The following is a 24,015-nucleotide window of genomic DNA, read 5'->3' on the forward strand; positions in this document are numbered from 1 at the left end:
TGAACATGACACTTTTGCCTCCGTAAATATCGGGTTGGGTTATTATCATTCACCGGTCCCTTCACCATGGTCTCGCCATACCATCCATACATGGGGTAATGCTACCGATCCATCACATCGGTGTCGTTATATGTTCAAGAGATGTCATTCAGAAAGTGTCAACCGGGTCCCATCCACTACCGTACATCATCTTTCATCCTTCCATGACCGCCACCCTGAATCATATTTCACAGATCGTTTTCACCATCATCACTAGCTCCGTTCCGTGTCACTGATGTGGGATTCATTAAGGCCCTCCTTTGACGGATCACTTCTTGTCGACATTAGCTCATTATCCAAGAAGTTGATCTAGGAACACCCCCTCAGTACTTTGAAGCTTGAATGCCTCAATGGCAAGTTTCTCACTTCCGGCGATAGGTATACATTAATGACCTTCGACCTGGGGACTTTGTGTGGTGTTCGACGTCAGATCCTATATTCACACCACGTGAATTTTGCTGCCGTACCTTGAGGGTCATCATCATTATCGATGATTCCTCTCGCGCTTGTTAACAGTTTTCATTATTGACTGGTAATCAAGCGATGTCTTTCCATGTTCGACTTCAAGAAATTCTCACATGGATCGACTTGTACTAAGAGTGAAGATCGGACAAGTTTGAAGACCCCGGATCTAGTTTCATCCATCCGGGCTGCGATATATATTCAGGAGATAAAACATAGACATGTGCAGCAGATGATCATCCTACTAAAAGCATGATAATTAAAAGCAGAGAATTATCAGTCTATTATCAGACGATCGTCTGTTTATGTACAACAAATGTATTTATAAAGCTGAGCATGGGAAATGCCCGCCTCAGCTAGATCATGAAAAGAAAGTATGAAAAGATAATGTATCGTATTGTATTTTGTTACAGGTCACCTCCCGACGATTGAATGAACTTCGGATCCTCCTAATAAAGCATTTCACCCGATAAACGACCTCATACTTTAGGGGGCAACTGTTATAGACATTTTTGTGCCTTACAGCATGGAGCATGAAATGTCAATAATCTGAGGGATCCAAAGTCCCTAAACATGTTGTTCTTACCCTTAGAGGAACAAGGTCAGCAAACCACAGCACTGCAAATCAGTTCTCCACTGAAAAACACTAAAAAACAGGTCAATTTTGGATCAAAGCAGCTGCTCCAAAGGCTACCTGCGTTGCATAGCAAGTGCAACAAAGGCTACCTGCGTTGCATAGCAGGTACAACAAAGGCTACCTGCGCTGGGCGTACTTTGACATGTGGAGGAATCTTTTTCTCAATGTGCCAGTGCCCAGGAAGCTTCTAAAAAGGCACTTGATCATAAGATTCACCTAATGATGAGTTAAGAGCTTCTAAAACTCCAAGTGGAAGACAGAAACTCCAAGTGAAGAACTGAAGAACAACTGGAGTTGAAGAGGACAACAAGTCACACATCAAGCTGACTTATCTTCACTCCAAAACTCTATATAAGGATCTCATCCCATGGGATCTGGGGGCCGGAATTTAGCGCGAAGAATTGCTGTTGGTTTACAGTTGTGAGCATTGGGTGATTGCTTGAGGGAGGTGAAGAAGAGATTTCTCTCTGTCGGGAAGGTGATGCTGGATTGGACCTCTCATGGTTGTATCGCCGCCTGAACCTTACTTCCATATATTAATAAAGCATTTGAGGTTCTTCTATTCGCATGTGTTTCAATAGTGTATTGTCTTACTTGCGTCTTTGATTTATGCTAATCCTTGAATCATTTATGAATGCATGCTTCTTGTAGTTTCCTTTTCTTGTCTTATTTGCAGGATCTAGTGTAGCTGGGCCCGTGAAAAGACTTGGAGCTGGGAGCAAGAGGCAAACAAAGGAGATTGGATCGACCATTTGCGCAAGACATCGGTAAGTGGATCTCTCCCTTTTATCTCTTGCATGTCATAAAGAAGAAACTTTAGATAGCTTTGCTTTCAGCTGTTGCTAAGGAACTGTCACCCTTAGAGTGGGTTAGGGTCATTCCGAGTTGGATACTTTCCCCCACAACAATTTCTTAAAAGAGGAATGTGCATAGGAACTTATTTATTTTTTGGGGTGAAAGAGGGATCCTGACTTATTGAGAGAAGAAGAGGTTGTTCCTTCAGAGAAGAATGTAATACCTCTGACACAAGTTTTCTCGTTTATATTTTCCCCTTCTCCGTTTCTACTAGTTGGATGAGCTTGAAGACATGAGCAGAAGGCTAAGTAAAGGCATGGGGTTTCCCATTGTGGACACAGGTTCATGGTTGGACCCAAGATTCCCTTATAGATGACTCATATTTTCCGTCAAGACTTCATTGGCTGAACGTTATGACCAAGCATAGAGAAGAGGGGCACAGGATTGGCCAAGTGTTGTAGTGTCACAAGACTCTTTAGATCTCAGCGACATACTCATTCAAAATCGAGAACTCAGTAGAGGGTAGCACTTATTGAAATAACCAAAAATAGCATGATACTAAGCAAACCAAACAAAACGGGTCAAAAATAGTAAGCAAAGAAAAAAAAATAAGCAGTAAACAGACTACGTACACAGTGTGGGGCACAACCCCGGCATACGGGAAATAGTGTCTGAGATGTTGGTCATTGATAGGAAGGTTGTCAAGCCTCCCATCAAGTGATTGCAGATGGTATGTGTGTGGGCCAAGCTTCTCCTGAACTAGTGTCAAACTATCAGGCTCCACTATCGGAACCTGGTTGTATCCTGAAATACCATTGAGCAAAGACAAAATTCCTACTCGAGATACTGCGTGTAACATAAGTTCCATTGACAGCAAGGGGTAGATATTTTTGTTTTGGGTGCAGTTCAAGTTTCAGAACTCAATGCATAAGCGGTTCTCCTGGGATTTCTTACGTACGTGACGTAAATTAGAAACCCATGTAAAATGATGAACTCTATAAGTGATTTGAGCATCCAACAGCTTTGTCAGTTCTTTTTGTATAAGGGGTTCAAGTTACAAATGTAATTTCCTCAGTTTTTGTTGCAATGGCTTGACCCCTTTGATTGGAATCGCTTGTTGGATTCTTTGTATGGCGTATGTTCTCAGATCATCATATATCCATGCGAACACATCCCTATATTGTTTTAACAAGCAGACAAAAACTTGTTGCTCTTGAAGCGTGAAACGCGTGCCGAGACTGACAAACTTCGAATCATGGTCTGTTCCCATGATGATTACTTCATACATCACGGTGGAACTGTGGGTTTTGTTGCTTCTTGACCCTTGGAAGTGGTTCTACAAGTTATAAAGCTTATCGATAGGTACCACACCCTTGGCAATGAAGTTTCCTTTCTTGTCATCAACTGCAGGTTGCAGAGACTTCTCGTGCTCATCTTCGTTAGTCACTGCATCCTTGAACACATCAACATTGGCCTTGAGGTGTAGTATTGATTTATCATCATAAAAAATGCATAGATTAGTTATGTTATCAGGGATAGAAGGCTTATACAAATTTTCAATAGTAGATCTATCCTTAAGTGGTGACATCCTAGCAGCTGTGTTTGTTAAGGCATTGTCAACTGCATTACACGTTCTTGGTGCAGTAATGATATTGAAAGATTGGAAGTTAGAGATTAATCGCCATACCTCTTTCTGATAACTTTTGAGATGAGGTGACAAATAATGTATGTTGGTACGTATCTGATGTACTATGATTTCTGAATCACCTACCACTTTGAGCACAACATCGTTGAGGCTAATAGCTTTGTGCAAGCCCAATATGAGTGCTTCTTATTTAGCAGTGTTGTTTGTGCACTCGAACTCCAAGTGGCTTGAGATCAAATGTTTCATGTGTTTTGGGTCTATCAAGACAAACCCAACTCTTGATCCATCCTGTGTCTTTGATCTGTCAAAATACATGGTCCATAACTCATTTGTACATGGACCGCTTGATGCGCTTGTACTACTGTTGCTACTGCTACTAGTGTTACAATGTACTGTACAAGTTTCATTTCCATCAGTTGGGCAAGGAAGGAGACCCAACTGCATGTCTAGTGGGGTTGGAGTTGGTTGTGCAAGATAACACCCCAACGTTGTTTCCAAGAGGCAGTTGTCGAACATGAGCTCCGCGAAAGCCAACGGTTCATTCTCACCATTGATGGGAGTGACATTGTGTCTCATGTATCTCTCGGATAACACCTATATCTGACTGCTTTTTCCCTAGTACGGAAGCCACAAGCGTGACTAGTTTGTAGCAAAGTACCCATTCAACTTGCTGGACCAATGTCTGCTAAGAAGAAAGTTGTAGGCTTCTGGTATGTCCACAATGACAATATTGATGCACTAGTGAACTCGGTCATCATGAGATAATCAGATGATCACATCCCAAAGTTCACCAATGGCTGGTATGCATATCCGATCAAGTTGGATGATTTGCACAGATATCTTGATCCATTGCGCATTGATCTTCTTGGCAATGGAGAGTGGCATGATGTTCGCTGATGCACCAAAATCAACAAAATAGTTGTGAACATTGAAATTAAATATTTCAAATGAAAGCAAGAATGGAGGGAAAACAAATTTTTCTTCTTCCATCCGGAGTGTGTTGAGCACATTTGTGAGTGAATCGGGATATGTGCTTTCTCCCTTGCTAGTAGAGGTTGTGTTGTCTGTGGATATTTGCCCCAATTGGCGCAGCCGAATATCCCGCTGACCCTCGATCTTAGCTAACTCAAATAAAGAGATGTTTGTGTGAGTTTTCTTCATGTCTTCCACAATATTATAATCAAGATCAGGTAGACTCACCGAGATGTCCAGAGTTAAACTCGTGTTTGTACTGTCTCACAGAGTGTTCTGCAGTTTACTGCTCATGGCCATACTCTTGTTAACAACTGTCTTCCCAAGCTTGCTTTGTGTTTTCTGCTTTTGGACGGCTAGTAGATCAACCTTCATTAACAATTCAATTTTTTCTCGCATTTTCCCAATTGTATGGGGAGCCCCTTGACTTTTGAGATTATATCAACCATTTAGCTTTTGACGTTGCTTCTCGATGTTTGTTTTCTGTGTTGATTGCAAGCACTGGTACATGTTGATCACTTTCCACTGCTTGGTGCCTCATCAAGGGCAACATCTTCCTCATTGTTTACATCTCTCAGCTAGAACTGCACATTGTTTACTACGTTTAGTGCACAGTTTCATACTGAGTCCGTAACCCGTTTCCATTCCAGACAAGTCCCTTCCAGGTGAATGTCTTCATGGAATGAGAAAAATATTCATTTGTGCACAGTTCCTTCTGGAACACTGAGCTGGAGCTCTGCGCAGTTTTAGTCAGGAAGTGGTTTCTGTCGGATGACATGCTTCCTTTCCGTTGTCTGGGAGGTTGGCTACTCGTAGATGTGTCAATCGTTTGTTGTTTCATCTCAAAAACCTTTGTTATCAATTTCTTGACAAGACGAGTAAGGGTTTCAATGTCACTTGCTTCATTTTCTTTACCTTTGCTCGCTGCAGCCTATGGCTTCCTTCTCGCATCCTTGGACTCATTTTCTGGTTCATCATCCTTGATGACTCCAATTGCAAGGAAGTCTTTTTCCACAATGATTACCTCTTCACAATTCTCTAGTAACGTTGATTTTGCAGCTCAATTGATGAACTACGCAATACTGGTTGGCAGTGTAGACGTATAATAGTCGATAGTGATGGAGTCATGAGGTTTTGTGTCTACTGCAAACTTGTTCAATATGCGCAAAAACCTCTGATTAAAATCTTTTACCTTTTCTTTTGATTCCATCTTGAGACTGCCCAACTCTTTGAGCAACATGGCAGGGGTATTATCATAAGAAATTTTTTCCAAAAACATCCTTTTAAACATACCCCAGTTCTAGATGGAGTTGAAAGGAAGGTTGTGATACCATACTACTGCTCGACCATCCAAGGTACACGAAAACAATCTGCATACAACATTGTCTTATCGTACCTCGAGTGTCTCTAGCTGTAGGTAAAAGTTGTCCAAGTGGTCTTCTTCCTTCACTATTATGTCAGGGTCATACTTTGTGAACATCCTCTCTTAATGGTTTGGCATCTTGTGCAAAGCACCCGAGAAAGACAATGGTCCCTGAGTCATCCATTCCAATTTTTGGTCAGCCATGTCTTCTTCTTCTTCGTGCTCCTCCTCTTCTTGGGAATCTGATGGTTTCGGCTCTACGTATGTTGGTTCATCTTTGCCTCGGCCTCCTCCATTGCCTTCCCCTTTGTCTCTTGTATTGGATTCTGAGTCCAAGATCACGAGGGTGTCCTACATTCCCTGTCAGAAGTCTGGAGCTTCCTCTTTGTTCTCAACAAATTCTGCTAGACCTTCGAGCATAGCAAGAACTGCTTCTTCCACCGATGATACAACAACTCCTGTGGGAGTGGTCTTTGGCTTTCTTGATGCATATGGAATATCTTGTATACCTGGGATCAACCTGACTACTTTGGAAAACTGACAGGTGATGGAACAGACAGAGCGAAGGTGCTAATATGAAATTTCATGTTCACGTCTGGGAGGTGAGGAGTAACCAATTTCTGAGTTGCACATAGGTGAGAGGGAGTGCGAGTTACTTCCTTGACGAGATGATTGATGAGTGGAAGTGAGAGTACTTTCAGCCATAAACAACTTGTGGCCCTCCTTCTACCACCAGAAATGTTGACGGTGCTGGACCCGCCAACATTTAGGGGATCTCCCTGGTATGAAGTCCCAACTAGACCTCACACCATTTGGTGTAGAAGTTTCATCCTGTATGATGGCCTAGTTTCCATTGTCTTAAATATTTTCCTTAGCTCTTGCTTGTCAGCACATGGGAGTGGTTTTCTTTGTCTTCAAACAATGAGGTTCGCGTGCCTGGTGAGTGCTTAGTGTTAATTGTGTCAAGGTTATTTCACTACAGAGGGAGAGGGTGAGAGTGAGTCTCAAGTCAAAAGGGAATAGTCCCAACACTATTAGAGACACACAACACAGTAGGACATGTGCAACTTCCAGCGGAGTAGTCCACATGGATGCGGTAGTCAGAGAACACAAGGTGAATGGATAACATGTACAACACCCAGCGTAGTAGTCCACACGAGTGCGACGATTATTATAACAAGTTTACAAAAATGAGTTTGTTGAGTGTTCAAGGGAATAGTCCAAATAGGCAAGACAACATTAGCAACTGATACTGTAGAAATTTTGAATAATTTAACACATATTCACAGAGATTATCCTGATCATACAATTATAAGCGGAACATGTATAATACATAATCTCCTCTACGTTGATCAAGAATATAGCAGCATCAATAACAATAAAACATCAAGAGCATTCACACATTAACACAGTATGTATCACGGGGAAAGCATCTCGCTAAAAACCCCACACTATTTGTATATTAATGATTGAGTCATGTAACATTACACAGCATAATACTTCTCACAAGTATCTCCACCTCTGTTACACACAATACAACTCAGATCTGATCTCCAAATCTCTTCCACTGCTTGCCTGCCTCCACTGCTCAATACCTGCTCAAGAACTGATGAGAATGGCTTCCCGAACTCGATTTTCACCTGCAAAATAGTCACTCACACTTTGTTGGACGTGAGCAAAGGCTAAAATACGGGCCAAATATGTGAGCAAACTCATTGGCATACTCAATCCCTTGATTGTGCAAGATCTGGTGCACAACTATAGTCACAACTGATAGCAATCTGATTCTCTACCACCTGTCCCTGTTGAACTGAACATGCACTCACATGCAACTGAGTTAACTGATGTATTCTTTAGTTGTATTATGAGTTAATAATTAGTTTAACAACTCATCATTAGTCTATCTGCAGTTAGACTAACTACAACCAGTTTAACTAAGTTAAACTGAACACAACTCCATCAACTGTACCTCCAGTCCACTAAACTCAACTCACTTGAGTTCTAACTGAAGTCATGCATGCAACAACTCAACTGACTCATAAGAAAAACGAATTTCCTTCTGACAGCTGCATGTGCCACTTCCGTAGCTCAAACTGAAGTGCTCCAAGAGAATAAGATTAAGTTTATAGTCCAAATATTATTGTGAGATAATAATATTTGACTTTTCTATTTTTGACAGACAGTCTAAAAATAGACTTGATCACTCACACTGTGATCACTCACACTTTCATCAAAAATAGAAGTCCATCTATTTTTCCCAACTTGATCAATCATCCATAAACATAGACATGATCCATATGTCTAAAAATAGACATAGTCTAAAAATAGACTTGCGCCAAAAATAGCCTGCGGGCCCACTTAGTGAAGGCGACTCTTTTCACTAAGCTATATCATCTTGTTGCAATCTCAACACTCCCTCTCGACAAGATATGGATTATCATCAACCCCTATCCTACCTCGGTGGTACTCGAATTTGCTCCTAGTGAGAGCCTTCGTCAGAATATCAGCATCCTGATCCTCCGTTGGAATGTACGAAAGTAACATGATCCTCCGCTGCACACAATCTCTGATATGATGGTACCTGATATGCTTGGACCTGAAAAACCCGACCAAGATCATCCTCATCCACACAGATCTCTGCTTCCTGCTGTACCAAGAAACTACTGTCGATCTGATACTGAAGACCCCTCCTGATGTGCTCTTTCTGTTCGTTGGGCTCCCTGCCCAATCTGCATCCGTGAAGCCACATAGCTTCACCTCATCATCCTGTCTGTACCAAGATCCATATCCCGATGTGCCTCTCAAGTGGCTCAATACATGCTTGCCCGCCTTCCAGAAGAGCTTGGTAGGCTTAACCATAGCTTGTGAAAGCTAGTTAACTGCATAGCATATATCAGGTCGTGTATTGACCAAATACATCAGCGACCCCACCAACTGTCGATAAACAATGGCATCCACTTCTTCTCCCGAAGTGGCATCCTCCTTCCTCCAACCTCCAGGAAGAGGAGTATCAACAGGCTTGCAGCCATGCATGTTGAACTTCTCCAGTATCTCCCGAGCATACTTGCCCTGAGAAACAAACAGTCCACCACTGCGCTGCCATATTTCCAATCCTAGGAAATAGTGAAGGAGGCCCAAATCCTTCATCTCAAACTCTGTAGCAAGATCCTTCTTGCATGACAGTATCAACAGCTCATCACCCATTAGAATCAAGTCATCAACATACAGTACAATGATAAGCAACTTACCCTCCACCACAATCTGGTATAGGTTCGGATCCGCCTTGCTCTTGGAGAATCCAAGTCCTGTGAAATAGTTGTCTATCCATGTGCACCAAGCACGTGGTGCTTGCTTCAACCCATACAACGCTCTCTTGAGCCTGCACACATGCGACTCGCTGCTGAAGACTTCAAAGCCTTCGGGTTGCTCAATGTACACCTCCTCCTCAATGACTCCGTTGAGGAACGCAGTCTTCACATCCATCTGATGAATGTGCCATCCCATCTGCGCTGAGAGAGCAAGAATCGTCCGTATGGAAGAATACCTTGCAACAGGTGCAAAGGTCTCCTCATAATCGATCCCCTCAATCTGTGAAAAGCCTCGGGCAACAAATCTTGCCTTGTACTTCTCCACACTCCCGTCAGCTGCCTGCTTAACTTTGTAGATCCATCTCGAACCCACCACTGATTTCCCTTCCGGTCTAGGAACAATCTCCCATGCACTGTTTCTGACAATAGAATCATACTCTTCCACCATGGCGTCTACCCATGCGAGATCCTCCATAGCTTCCTCGAAAGAGGATGGCTCAGTCACAACACACTTGCTCATAAGAGCCATGTATCCAGTGTACCGATCAGGTGACTCTCTCTGCCTGCGTTGGGCTGTAGGTGGTCCTACAACTTTCTCTGCATCTTGAGCCAGTCGCTCAGCTTCTGTCAAGCGCTTTCGCCCTCTGATGGTTGGCGCTGCATGAGTGGTCTCTTCCACTCCATGAACCTCGTCCTGTGGCTGATCCACGTCCTGAAGCTCATCCTTAGGAACTAATAGCTCCTCATCTGCATGCAAGTGTAGCTCCCTCTCAAGCGAACACTTCATGGCTTTCTCCTCCTGAAATTTTATATCCCGTCGCACAACAGTTTTACCACTGTCTGGCAAATACACACGATAGTTGTGGGGCGTATCAGTGTACCCCACAAATATCCCAACCTCTGCAGTCGGCTCCAACTTCTTTCTGGCATCCTTCGTCACATGCATGTAAACGTTAGCACCAAAAATCCTCAAATGAGAAAGATCAGGCTTCTTACCAGAATAAGCCTCCTCGGGTGTACTCATGCCAAGTATCCTATGAGGACAACGGTTCTGCACATAAACTGCTGTATTGCATGCTTCCGCCCACAAGTGAAGGGGTAGGCCCTGATCATGCAACATTGCCCGTGCAGCACCCACAATCGTTCTGTTCTTCCGCTCAGCTACCCCGTTCTGCTGTGGGTTATGGGGAGCTATGAGCTCTCTACGAATCCCTTCTGCCTTGCAGAAATCCTTGAACTCGTCCGAGATGTATTCACCACCATTATCGCTCCTAAGAGCCTTCACCTTCTTCCCCGACTCCTTCTCGACCAGTGCTTTGAATTCACAGAACTTTGAATATGTCTCGCTCTTCTTCTGCATGAAGAAGATCCAGCACTTACGAGAGAAATCATCAACAAAAATCACATAATACCTATGTTTTGCTGTCGAAGCAACTGAGAAAGGTCCACACACGTCTGTGTGAATTCTCTCAAGGATCGTCGTGGCGCGACTATCCTTCTCGTGAAAGGTGGCTTTCACAAACTTCCCCAAAGTACACCCCTTGCATTGATCTGACTGCGCAAGTGTGCCTTTAGGAAGCCCTGTAGTGATCTGCTGCAGTATCTTCAAGGCTCCATGGTGAAGGTGACCCAATCTCCTGTGCCACAACTCGCCATCATCCCGGCTCACCAATCCTTCTGCCTTGCCTGCCATTGCTGCGCATCCATCTACATGCAACTGATAAAGGTTCCTCACTCGAACCCCTATCTTCCGGGTCTCACCAGTTGTCTTGCTGCGCAGGAAGGCCTTTCCCTCGCTGAAAACAACATCATACCCCTTGTCTTCTAACATCGCCACTGAGATGAGATTCTTCTTCAATCCTGGAACATGCATGACTTCCTTCAATACAAAGGGTTTACCAGACTCCCTCTCAAAGGAAATGGTACCGATACCGGTCGCACTGTATCTACCATCATCGCCCATCTCGATGTGCACTCCAAGATCTTTGTCCTCCAGATCAGAGAACAAATCTCTATCTCCCGTCATGTGAAAAGACGCACCACTGTCCAGGAACCACACTGATCCCATCACACTTGAAACCAAGCATGCGATCAACGAAAAATCAAGCTCAAACTGAGAAGCTAAAGCCTCTCCCCCTGCAGATCCAGCAGCTTGCTTGTTCTTCTTCTTCTGCGGACAATTTGTGGCATAGTGTCCATGCTGGTGACAGTGAAAACACTTCACCTTGGACATATCCTGCTTCTTGTCGTTCGCACTAGACTGAGAAGCTTTCTCGTTCTTCCCCTTCTTTGCTTTGGCAACCAAAGCACAATTCTCTTCATCAGATACCTTTGATGAAGATCCATTCTCACCTTTATTGTTACTGAGTTTATCCTTGAGCGCCAGGTCGCTCTTGCTTTGGAATAACATTTGCAATCCGTTGAAAGACATTTCAACAACACTGCTGCAAATTCGATTTTCCACCAGCTCCAAACTCAACTGCTTCCGATCAACCCTCGCATGATATCCTGTAAAAATCTCTTCTACAAATCAAGCTGCTCCGATACCATGTAGAAATTTTTTTCTACAATTCATCTAGCTCTGATACCATGTAGAAATTTTGAATAATTTAACACATATTCACAGAGATTATCCTGATCATACAATTATAAGCGGAACATGTATAATACATAATCTCCTCTATGTTGATCAAGAATATAGCAGCATCAATAACAATAAAACATCAAGAGCATTCACACATTAACACAGTATGTATCACGGGGAAGGCATCTCGCTAAAAACCCCACACTATCTGTATATTAATGATTGAGTCATGTAACATTACACAGCATAATACTTCTCACAAGTATCTCCACCTCTGTTACACACAATACAGCTCAGATCTGATCTCCAAATCTCTTCCACTGCTTGCCTGCCTCCACTGCTCAATACCTGCTCAAGAACTGATGAGAATGGCTTCCTGAACTCGATTTTCACCTGCAAAATAGTCACTCACACTTTGTTGGACGTGAGCAAAGGCTAAAATGCGGGCCAAATACGTGAGAAAACTCATTGGCATACTCAATCCCTTGATTGTGCAAGATCTGATGCACAACTATAGTCACAACTGATAGCAATCTGATTCTCTACCACCTGTCCCTGTTGAACTGAACATGCACTCACATGCAACTGAGTTAACTGATGTATTCTTTAGTTGTATTATGAGTTAATAATTAGTTTAACAACTCATCATTAGTCTATCTGCAGTTAGACTAACTACAACCAGTTTAACTAAGTTAAACTGAACACAACTCCATCAACTGTACCTCCAGTCCACTAAACTCAACTCACTTGAGTTCTAACTGAAGTCATGCATGCAACAACTCAACTGACTCATAAGAAAAACGAATTTCCTTCTGACAGCTGCATGTGCCACTTCCATAGCTCAAACTGAAGTGCTCCAAGAGAATAAGATTAAGTTTATAGTCCAAATATTATTGTGAGATAATAATATTTGACTTTTCTATTTTTGACAGCCAGTCTAAAAATAGACTTGATCACTCACACTATGATCACTCACACTTTCATCAAAAATAGAAGTCCATCTATTTTTCCCAACTTGATCAATCATCCATAAACATAGACATGATCCATATGTCTAAAAATAGACATAGTCTAAAAATAGACTTGCGCCAAAAATAGCCTGCGGGCCCACTTAGTGAAGGCGACTCTTTTCACTAAGCTCCATCATCTTGTTGCAATCTCAACAGATACAACACATTTCCAAAATAATATGTACTAGAACAATCGAAATAGTTTAACTATCTTAATACAGGTTAAAGTGACATTCATTACAAGCATCCAAAGAATAGTCTTAAAAACGAATAAAATACATGTGTGAAAACTTGTTGGCCTGTTATCAGGCTTCTGAATTAAACTAAAGTTCCAAGACACATCGGTACACCATACATCACTAATCCCGATAGCGGGGCATTGGAGCCACAGCTCGCTCATCAAAGAAAAGACTATAGACTCTCAAGGCTATGTGGGAGGAGCCAAGGTGAAAAAATCTCGTTGCATGTACAAATGAGGGGTATATATAGCCAAGGGTGAAACTGACCCTTGTGACTGCTCGACTTCCCTCATGACTGTTTGACTTACATGACTCCTCAACTTTACATGTGGGTCTCTTGGACTTCTAGATTGCATTACATTGACTACAATAGTATTGCCCACAATATTGATTTGGCCGAGATGACTCATGACATGACGACATGACAGTGCTAGTACATTCATGTTGATGGTGGTGTCCATGTCGAGTTGCAGTGTTGCTGAGTGATGAGTGTGATGTTGGTGTATCATAGCTTCACCCTCGCATGGAAAAGTATGTGGAGTCTTCGATGGTCTTGGTGTTCACTTCATGTTGCACGTGCATGTATCCCCTTCGCTGGTACTTGGCATGCTTCATGTGTTCATTCGTTCATGAACAAGTCTCCTAACATGCCCTCCTTGGTCATCATGTTCGTCGTCGTGGCTTGTCTCATCCATGTACCTATATCTGCAATCACTCATGGTGAGACGACATCAAATCCAGAAATCTCCTAGTCTACCATGATGTATCATCTTTCACTTTCGGTAGCAGGTAATCGAGAGGGAGGACAAGGCTCTGAAACTACATAGAGCACATTTCAGGTCGGGATGCGGGCTCCATGGAACTGTCAAGGAAAATTGCATAGAGATCAGTGGGAGGCTGAGATGAGAATCTGGAACAAGAGTGACCATATTCGAGATCTGGCTCGGCTGTAGGGAAAAGCTGTGCAAAGTTTCCAGGGAGGTAGTGCGGGCAGTAGGGGGGACACTTGTAGTGAAAATTGTGCAGATTCTTCGGTGAGGCTAGCAGCGGGCTGCGAGAGCTTGCTAGCCAAAATTTCTCAGAAATGGGAGACTTGCCTACAAGAGATCTTTGCACAGTTTTTGGGGTGAGTGGGGTGTTCGGAAGCTGGAGGATAGCCCAAGAAAATTGTACAGTTTTCAGGATGAGTATTAGGTTGGCTCACAGGGTGACTAGCTCACAGAACTGCTCAAAATCCTAGGACAGTGCAGTGACAGGTAGCAGGTGTATGTCCTTCATGTCTACACAATTTATTCAGTTAGCAGAGGCAGGCATGCTCGCAGCTTCTATGCAAATTTTTGGAGGAGTGAAGCTCGGGTCACTGCCCGGTCAAACTCTTTGGTTGACCAGTGGGAATCTTGATATATTTTCTTGCGGGCAACGCAAATTGAAATGCCTTCTTGAGCAACTTTTGCGATGTTCTGGGTGATAGTTAGTCGAGTTGATTCCAGTATTGCGCAGTGCAAACTGCTTGGAAGGTAGCCTCGTGCTCTGCACAATTCTAGGTAGCAGTACATGATCACTGAGGGCTGACACTACGTAGTGTAGCTTAGTGGAGGTCCGATTGTTGGAGGATGATCTGGTTGAAAAAGTATCAGCAAAATGACTAAGTGTGTGAGCAAGTGAACTTGTGCATGCATGATCTTGTGAACACAATCTCAACACAACTCGACGACAAGGCACCTTCAACTAATAATACAACATGCTAAGTGTGACTAACCAACGGGTGCGAGCAACAAGTGTGACACTTGAGATGGATCATTGAACGACCGTGACGACACTTGTGTGACATTGCATACAACTTCGTGTGTCAGTATAACAGATGCTTACATAGTGAATACAACCTGTACACATGAAGACATATTATGAACATAGCTAGAACATGACTGCAAGCATGACAAGGTGACCAACATACTAAAATATGTCCGGTGAATGGTCAAGCGAGGAGGGTGAAAAGACTCAACAAAACCTCATGGGATGAGCCCAAGTTTTTGCAAACATCAAGGAAAATCCCAAAGAAGGCTCCCAAATTGGATGCAGGACAAAATTTTAAAGGGTGTTGGAGCCACTACAACAACTTTCACCTTTTACAATAGGAAAATATCAATTTCCCACTCGATTGCCATCTTTGCGAAGATTTACATTGATAAACAATGGAACCATTAAATTGTTGGAATTTGTTAATTATTCTATATTTTCACATAGTTTTCATGTAGTTTGTATGTGTTGTATGTAAAGTTTAAATTTAGAATAGAGTTAGGTATGCATGTAAAATAAAACTAGTGTGGCTATTATTAGCATTCTAAGATCTTTGTATGAAATTTTGTGTCTATTTATTCTTCTATTTTCAAACAATTCAAAGTATTGAACCACATCTCTATTGTAGAGTATTGTATCTAAGTTATTTGTGTTAATCTTGATTTCCAAAGTCATAGTTGTTATAATCAATTTACTCCTCCCACAATTGGAGTGAGCCAGAAGAATTGAACATATCATAGCAAGGTTATAGGCCAAAATTGTTATCATCTGTTGTTCACGATTGTTTATGTCTACAAAAAGGATACACCTTTTGTTGGAGCAAGGATAACTACAGCAATCTCTCAAAACTATAGCTTCCTTGTTTGGTAAAGCCTGCCATCCCTAGTTGCTACTATGAGTCACCATTGAGAGGTCTAAATTGCCATTATAAAGAGCCAATAATTATATTACCTTAGAGAGAGAGTTTTCACAAAGGAAATTAGCAAGAAAGAACCTCAAGGGTTTCCTAAGTCACAATGTGAAGAAATTGTGTTTTTCAATTCGTTTCAACTAAATTTCATATGAAATAGGGAGAGTCTCATGGATGGAGACCACTAGAATATAACAAGAAAGTTGTGTCCAATCTCGTGGAGATAGCACCATTCAATGATACATGTTGGAAATATGATTATACTAAGACGGGAAGGTGAATCACTATAATGGCCACTCTTAACCAATTAAAATGATTCAAAACATATATAATATCAATCTCATCAACAACATAAAAATACACTATATATATATATATATATATATATATATATATATATATATCTATATATATATATATATATATATATATATATATATATATATATATATATATATATATATATATATATATGAAAATGATTTTATTATTGAATGCTTTGTAGGCACCAACCTATTGTTACATTGATTTACTGGCACCAACCCTTTGAATTGTTTTACTAGAACAAACCAAGAGACATTAGCCCCTTAAGAAATGTAAGCACCAATCCAAAAAGCTTTATTAGCACCAACTAGAAGGAGACACCAGTCCCCTAAGCTATGCCAGCACCAACCAAAAATGCTTTATTGGCACCAACTAGAAGTAGAAATAAGTCCCATGAAATGATGGCACCAACCTAAAATGCTTGTTAGATACCTTCTTTATATCTTTAGATTTTTTATTTTTTTTTATCACAATTCTTGTATGATTCTCCTCTTGTTCTGTTAATCACTTCCCATTTTGTATCTTTCAATTCTACATATAGTATCAATTTGTTGTTTTAGACCTTGTCTTCAATAGATTTCATTATCAAACTTCTTTCATTCTTCATCACGCAAATATTCATTCGGCTTCTCTATTCCTTCTCACTTTTTAGACAACATAAACACCACAATTGTACCAATAATGGTTCTGAAAAATAACTTAAACTTCACATTATTAACTGCACCCAGATTGAACACCTTAACATGTCTTCCATAGAATTATTTCACTCTTCACAAAGCAAAACCACTATAGATGATTGCGTATAAAAAAAACTACTAAAATACTGATAGACCAAAATTCACACAAGTTCCAAACTTCTCTAGCTTATTTATATTGCATTAGCACAACAAAATCTTAACAGAGTTGACACACCATGGAGGATGATCTAGAAAACTTGGAATATTTATTTTATTTCTCAACTAGAAATTTAATTTGGAGGACCCTGATACGACTTATTTTAATGGCTCCTTGGATCCTTAGGTGCTTAACTTTAATTCCATGAAACCACACAATATGACCCTAGTTAAACATACATTCCAATAAATCTAGGCCCGAGTCCACATGTATATGACAAGTTACTAGATACCCAAATCATTTGACTTCCCAGACTACATTTTACTCCAGCTCTAGGGGCTTCAACATTATGCCATATGAACAAGTGTAGGGAATTCTTGAAAGGACCATAATCTTAAATTATGAGCTTTTGATGTCCATGAATATGGGTCTTCCTTAAGTTACACACCTTCTTGAGGCCTAGATGAATTGGGGACTAGATACAATTCAATCATTTCTATATGAAACCATGACAACTAGAAAATTGACCAGTCTTCCTCTACAATTGAATCTGGATCCGGGTTTCAAGATCATGTGCATGCTACCAGCACCCTTGGAACATCAGATGCCTAGATGACCCAGTACGGTCCCTACTTGGGAAAATTTAAATACAAAGAAATTTTTTTCCAAACTAGTCCTTGGAACAAATCCTAAGACTTTAGGAGCTACCACATTGAAAAGTTGAGAATCAATTAAAACTTTCCAAATGTTTTTTCTCGTCACGTCATCCCTTCCATGTCATTAACAAGTCATCTGGAAAATCAGCACATTTCCACGTTTCATTCTCTACTATTGTCATGTGTCCAAGTACCTATCACGTGTCACCTGTCACCTATTTAATTGACCACCTAAAAATATCAAAAATGAGTGCCACGTGTCATCATCTTCAGCTACCACGTCAATGTCCTCTACCACCTACCATGTCATCTGTATCACCAAGTCACCTGGGGTCCACTTTCTTGCTAAGGCATGGAAATTCAGATCTAGTCACTTTCTTAAGTGTTTTCCTAGTGCACTCGTAGAGGCCTAGATTCCTAGATGCAAACAGCTTATCTTGATCTATCCAGTATCTAGTTATTAATCCAACGTGATGCACGACAAAGGGACTAGATGCCTGGATGCCTCAATGCATCCTCGGATGACCCAAATTTGGCTATAAGATAGAACTTTGATTAGTTGGAACCTTGATTTAACTTTTTCACTTCAACTTCATTTTCCTCCTGGTTTTTGTGGAGTTAAGAGAAGTGCCATGTATCGTTGGAAAGGTCTTAGAACAAACTGTTCAACCATACAACTTTCATTCTCATTTGAACTAGGGAGCTAGAGAAGAAATGTCTTCAAAGATATGATATTCAAACTACAACTTTGACAACATGTTATTCATAATGACAACACACATTCAAGAATCTCCCATGCTAGTGAACTTTGACATCAATGACACTACAGTTGACATCAATAACAACATATGTGCAACAATGCACCCAAAAATGGGTCAACTTGCTAAGTTTTTCTAAGGGTTGAAATTAAGTTTAGATTAGAAATGGTTAATTAAGTGAAGGTAGTTAAATTATACGAAGTTATTATTAACATGAGTTTATAATTTGGTTGAAAAAAATTTTACAGACACTTTAAGGTTTTGAAATATGTTACTAATGCAAGTAGGCTTACAAAAATCAATTACTAATTAAAACATAGAACAATAACCAAATTACTATAGATCTTATATCTTTTCAATTTGATCATAATTTCTTTCTAAGATCTATCCCTATTATCTCTCAATGCGTGACAAGCTTATTTCTCACCCAACTAATCCTATCCATTCTCTAGAATTTAATTAAATAATTTAAATATTTACAAGATTAGAGTACCCATTCCCTTGGTAAATGTCAAGATTCTTGGGTCTTATATCAAAATTTTAAAAACTTGAGAGTCATGCTCCTGCATGAGCTTGTATAGTATAGATGTATGGAATAGAGTCGAGGACAAGTTGCACTAGCATGGCAAAGTAAAACAAGTTTTTGAATTGATTTCAAATGTTGTAAGCAGAGATAAGTAGTAGCAATTATAATTAAGGGTGACTATTGGAAAGTGTTAATTACTTGCGATCTTCACACAATGTCCATGTAGTTCCCATGTAGGGTCTAAATTTAGGAAATAGTTAAACATGTATGTAAAAGCTAAAATTAGTGTTACTATTATTAACATTCTAAAATCCTCAAGATCTCTCCATAAAATTTGTGCCTATTTATTCTTGTATTCTCAATCAATTTCAACTAAAATAGTATAGCTTTATTGTGGAGGTATTTTGTATGAGTTCTTTATTTTTACAACTGTAGTAGTTATGATTTGCTCCTCCTACCATCATTAGCTAGTGCCTCTACCACTCAAAAAACTGAAAATAAAACAATAATTCCACTCATTACTATTCCACACCTCAAACTTGCTCTAAGCCATAGAAACCATTTGGATCTAAAGATGTCTCATGGTCGAAAACCCATGACTACTATTTGGCATCCAAAGTAGTACTGATCATGGACATAGAAAAGATCTACTGCCAAAGAGATCCATTGGAAAAATATATCAAAAAGTACGTGATTAGCCCCTCCAAAACTGTTAATTAAAGAATTGAGGTTACATTACTCTTCAAGTGCTATGCCCTTCAATATAAAACTGAGGCTCTGTTTCCAGTTAGTGCACCACCCGCACAGTCTAGTGTATAGCACCCACCCTAACTACCGTCACAATGCACAAGAAGTTACGCCTATGTAGAGGTCATTGTAGAAATAGCTCAGCAGTGGCAACTTCGAACGGCTTCCACAAGGGTAACCATTCCGACATATTAACACTATTGGAGGACTAACAAGGGAATACCTAACATATTAACACTGCGGGAAGACTAACAAGTGAAATATACCTAATAAGCGTTCACCAGCCAGAGCTAACTCAGTTGTGCTGATAAACTCTAATTTAATTTTTTTTTTATTAAAATTATGTTGATTGGTTACTAATTTTGGGTAATTAGAGTATTTCAATTGTAATTTAAGTAAAGTGAAATCTGTGAAAACTAAGAGATTTAAGGTCAAATTTTTGGGTTGTGACACTCCTAGAGGAAAAAATAACTTAATTTTCTTGTATTAAAATTAAGATTGGTTTAAGGTGCAGGTGGGGTAGCTCAATTGTGATAGAAGTAATGTGAAATCTGTGAAAGCTAAGAGATGCAAAGTTCTTAAAAAAAAAAAAGAAAAAAACTTACTTTTCTTTTATTAAAATTAAGACCAGTTTCAGGGGCAACTGGGGCAGCTCAATTGTGATCAAAGTAATGTGAATTCTGTGAAAACTAAGAGATCCAATATTTTATAGAGGAAGAAATAGCTTACTTTTCTTTTATTAAAATTAACACTGGTTTCAGAGACAATTAGAACAACTCAATTGTGATCGAAATAATATGAAATCTGTGAAAACTAAGAGATCCAATCTGCCGATTATAACAACCCTGTTTAAGTTAAAAAACCACCCAATAAAATTTTTTAAAAAATCTAGAAAAATCAAACTATCCTGTGTAAGTGAATGATATTTTTGAAATGTTATCCTGAATATCTGATCACTCACTGAATTCATGTCACTTTCATATGGACTCGCAGGTGTACAAAGGGATATTGCCTGATGACGGACAGATGGTGGCTGTGAAAAGGGCGAAGAAAGAGTTTGACCAATGCGGTGTGGAATTTAAGACAGAATTAGAAATGCTGTCTCGGGTTCATCATAAGAATCTGGTGAGACTCATTGGATTTTGTTTCGGAGAAGGCTACGAGCAAATGCTTGTGTATGAGTACATGCCAAACGGATCGCTTAGAGATAATTTGTCTGGTAATTTTCTGCTCCCGTTTCGTCCTCCTTTTTACTTTCTGTTGCTGATTAGTCCAGCGGAGAAATTGACCCAAAAAAAAAAATTGCTTCTTCGTTTCAATTAACAGGTAAAACTGGAATTCCTCTTGATTTGTGGGGGAGGATGAATATCGCATTAGGGGCAGCGAGGGGATTGGCATATCTTCACGACCATGCAGATCCACCCATAATACACAGAGACGTGAAGTCGTCCAACATCTTGCTCGACGAGAATATGATTGCCAAGGTAGCAGATTTCGGAATTTCCAAACTTAGTGTAGACACAGGGAGTGGAGCTCACGTATCGACTCAGGTCAAAGGAACTATGGTGAGTTTCAGCACTCTTCCAAATTATTCATCCATGTTTTCAGCTCTAAAGTACTAGCAGAGCTATTTTTATCTCAAATGGTTTTTGGAATATTTTGAAATCAGAAGACAGAGTGGTTAATTTTTTTAACCCATTTATATTTATTTTATTTAGAAATATTTAAAATTAATAATCAAAATAAATTTAATTTTATCATAAACATATGTTAATTTTTTAACTGAAAAGCTCATTCTACTGTTGTATGGTGTGTATTTATCAAAATTGAATTTTTACTTATATCAACCAAAATAAATAAATAATAAATAAAAAAATATTTATACAAAATATTTAAATGATATCAACTCATAAATACAATTATTTATGAAAAATTAAATCCTTATAAACTCATATTAAATCTATATATGAGATTAATCTATACTAATTCCAACACTAAAATAAACTGTAAAAAAAAACTTAGAAACGTACATAAATATATTAAAATATGTCCCTTCAAATTTAAAAATAAAATATGTATTGTTTTAACTTTTAACGGTTAAATCAACTCCTTATTTTCCACATAAAGTATCTCTATACCACTGGGCAAAGGTGGATTTCTCATCTACCGAACAAAACATTTCATGTTATAATTTAATCTCTAACCAAACATTATTTTAAAATTAAATTATTTTTATTTTAAAATTAAATGATTATTATCTAAAAATTAAATTACTTTTTATTTTTAAATTAAATTGTTAATTTCTAGTTTAATCAGACATTTTTTTTTATTTTATAGGTTTATATGTTTGTGAAATTTGGGGTAAATTTTTTGGGTGAAACTTTTATTTTTATGGTTTAAAGTTAATTTTTTTTTATTGTATATTTGAACTCAACACTTTGGAAAATTATGAGACGGCTTAATTGTGAAAAGTTAACAAATTAAACTTGTGATTTGGACACATCTTGCTCAGGCAAATTAAACTAGAAATTATCTTGGAAAAAACCTCCAAAATGTATAATAAATAGATGATTGTTTATAAGTTAAGATTAACTAATAAACCTAATGACCTTTTTTCCAATATTTTTTCTGGTCAATTTTATTCAAAATCTAGTATAGATTTTTAAATATCATAATTTTAAATTGTTTAATTTGCAAAAATCCAGTTCCTCCAAATTTTTCAAAATGCTGAACCATTTTTACAGCCAGAAATTACAATCACACTATAAATTATATTACCGATTTACCTTAAAAAACAACTGTAACTTTAATTAATATCTTTACGGAACATCATCATCATCATCATATCTTTACGGAACAACCCTAAAATGCAGCTAACTTCTCTAGATGTAACTAGTCTCAAACTGTAAACTCTGTAATGAGAATGCACTCTGAAACAATATTGGCTTGGGCAGGGATACCTGGATCCGGAATATTACATGTCGCAGCAGCTGACCCAGAAGAGCGACGTATACAGTTTTGGCGTGATGTTAATGGAAATCCTTTCATCTCGGCTGCCTCTAGTTGAACGAGGGAAATATCTGGTTCAAGAGATGAAGACTGCAATGAATACTGGTGGAATAAATGCAGTTCGACGCCAAATACTCGATCCCTTTCTCAGAGATTCTCCAATTTCTAATACAGTTTTCGAAAGCTTCGTAAAAATATCGCTGCGCTGCGTTGAGGATTCGGCTGTGAATCGTCCTAAAATGAGCGATGTGGTAAAGGAGCTGGAGTTGATAGCAGAATCTGTGGGAGGACCAGACGACATAAGAACAGAGACAGAGCATGATTCTCCAACAGCTTTTCTGCGGAAATCTTACCATCCTTACAATTATCCTGATGAGGCTGTAACTTCTTCCCCTCCCTTTGATTACAGTGGCGGATTTGCTGGGGCCCCCTCCATAGAGCCCAAGTGATGTTATCGCCATAGATACAGTATGTCTGTTAAGCAAACTATGGGACATGTACTTTCCAGAACCCATTTATTTGGGTGTGTCACTTTGGTTTTCATGCATCCATCTTCGAAGTTTGAAGAGAAGCAAGCAAATTTCAGGCATAAGTATTTGTAGATTTAGCCTAATGATATCACTATGCAATTGACTCTATCAGGCTGTTCACTACCAACCGCTTTGACAGCATTTTTTTTTTGTGTTCCAAAACATTTTAAGCGCCATTTTATTTCACAGGACTTTTGTGTCTTCCAAAACATTCTGAGCAGAATTTATTTCTTGTAAAGGTTAAAGATGTGTGAATGATTTTAGTTTACAAGCTGGATTGTAAATTTTTTAATGAATGGTTTAAGCTAGATGGAGAAGAGCATCATCTTATCAAATGTTCTCAAACAAACATATTCAATTTTCAAAGTCATTCCTGTCTTTTGGAGCGTGCAGTATTGAAAGTTTTCTTTGGTTGTGTCAAAGTAGGTTGTGATAATAGCGAATGTAAAAATGAGTTGTCAAGTTGAAAGATCATCGTTTTGCGAAGGTTGATGGATACTTCTTAAACAAAGTCGTTTCATTAATCCGGGAAAGTGCAAGTGCTACTGTTAAATTTTATTTGTTATGTATTGTGAAAGTGAGGTTGTTTATTCATGTATTGTGTAAGTGAGGTTGTTTATTCATGTATTGTGAAAGTGAGGTTGTTTATTCAGAAAGGCGTAAGAGTTGAATGAAGTTATTTATTTAGAAAGGGAAATAATGTTTTTTATTTAGAAGGATGTAAAGGTTGATGGAGGTTGTTTATTTTAAAGGATGTAAAATTGGAAAGAGTATTGGTCTCATCCTTAAGGTATTGTTCATTCTCAATAATAAGAATAGAAGTTATCGTAGAAAAACTTATCATGTCATTTGAATTTAGATAGAGAGCAG

General features: G+C 39.3%; 1 protein-coding gene across 2 annotated transcripts in view; it reads left to right on the forward strand.

Annotated features, from left to right (window-relative positions):
• LOC149185025 (leucine-rich repeat receptor protein kinase HPCA1-like) overlaps positions 1-23,441 on the forward strand; it is a 164,397-nt gene extending 140,956 nt beyond the window's left edge. Inside the window, exons 14-16 of one of the 2 annotated variants that reach the window (XM_089419036.1) lie at positions 20,600-20,825; positions 20,933-21,171; positions 22,561-23,441. In XM_089419036.1, coding sequence (XP_089275162.1) covers positions 20,600-20,825; positions 20,933-21,171; positions 22,561-23,064 — 969 coding nt within the window. In that variant the 3' untranslated portion in view covers positions 23,065-23,441. The remainder of the gene's footprint in view (positions 1-20,599; positions 20,826-20,932; positions 21,172-22,560) is intronic. The other variant, XM_089419035.1, reaches the window with a different exon arrangement.
• Positions 23,442-24,015: the final 574 nt, after the last annotated feature.

Source organism: Pinus tabuliformis, chromosome 3_2 (genome assembly GCF_031772625.1).
Source record: "Pinus tabuliformis cultivar Carrire ecotype Pingquan chromosome 3_2, CPIR1, whole genome shotgun sequence".
NCBI lineage: Eukaryota > Viridiplantae > Streptophyta > Pinopsida > Pinales > Pinaceae > Pinus > Pinus tabuliformis.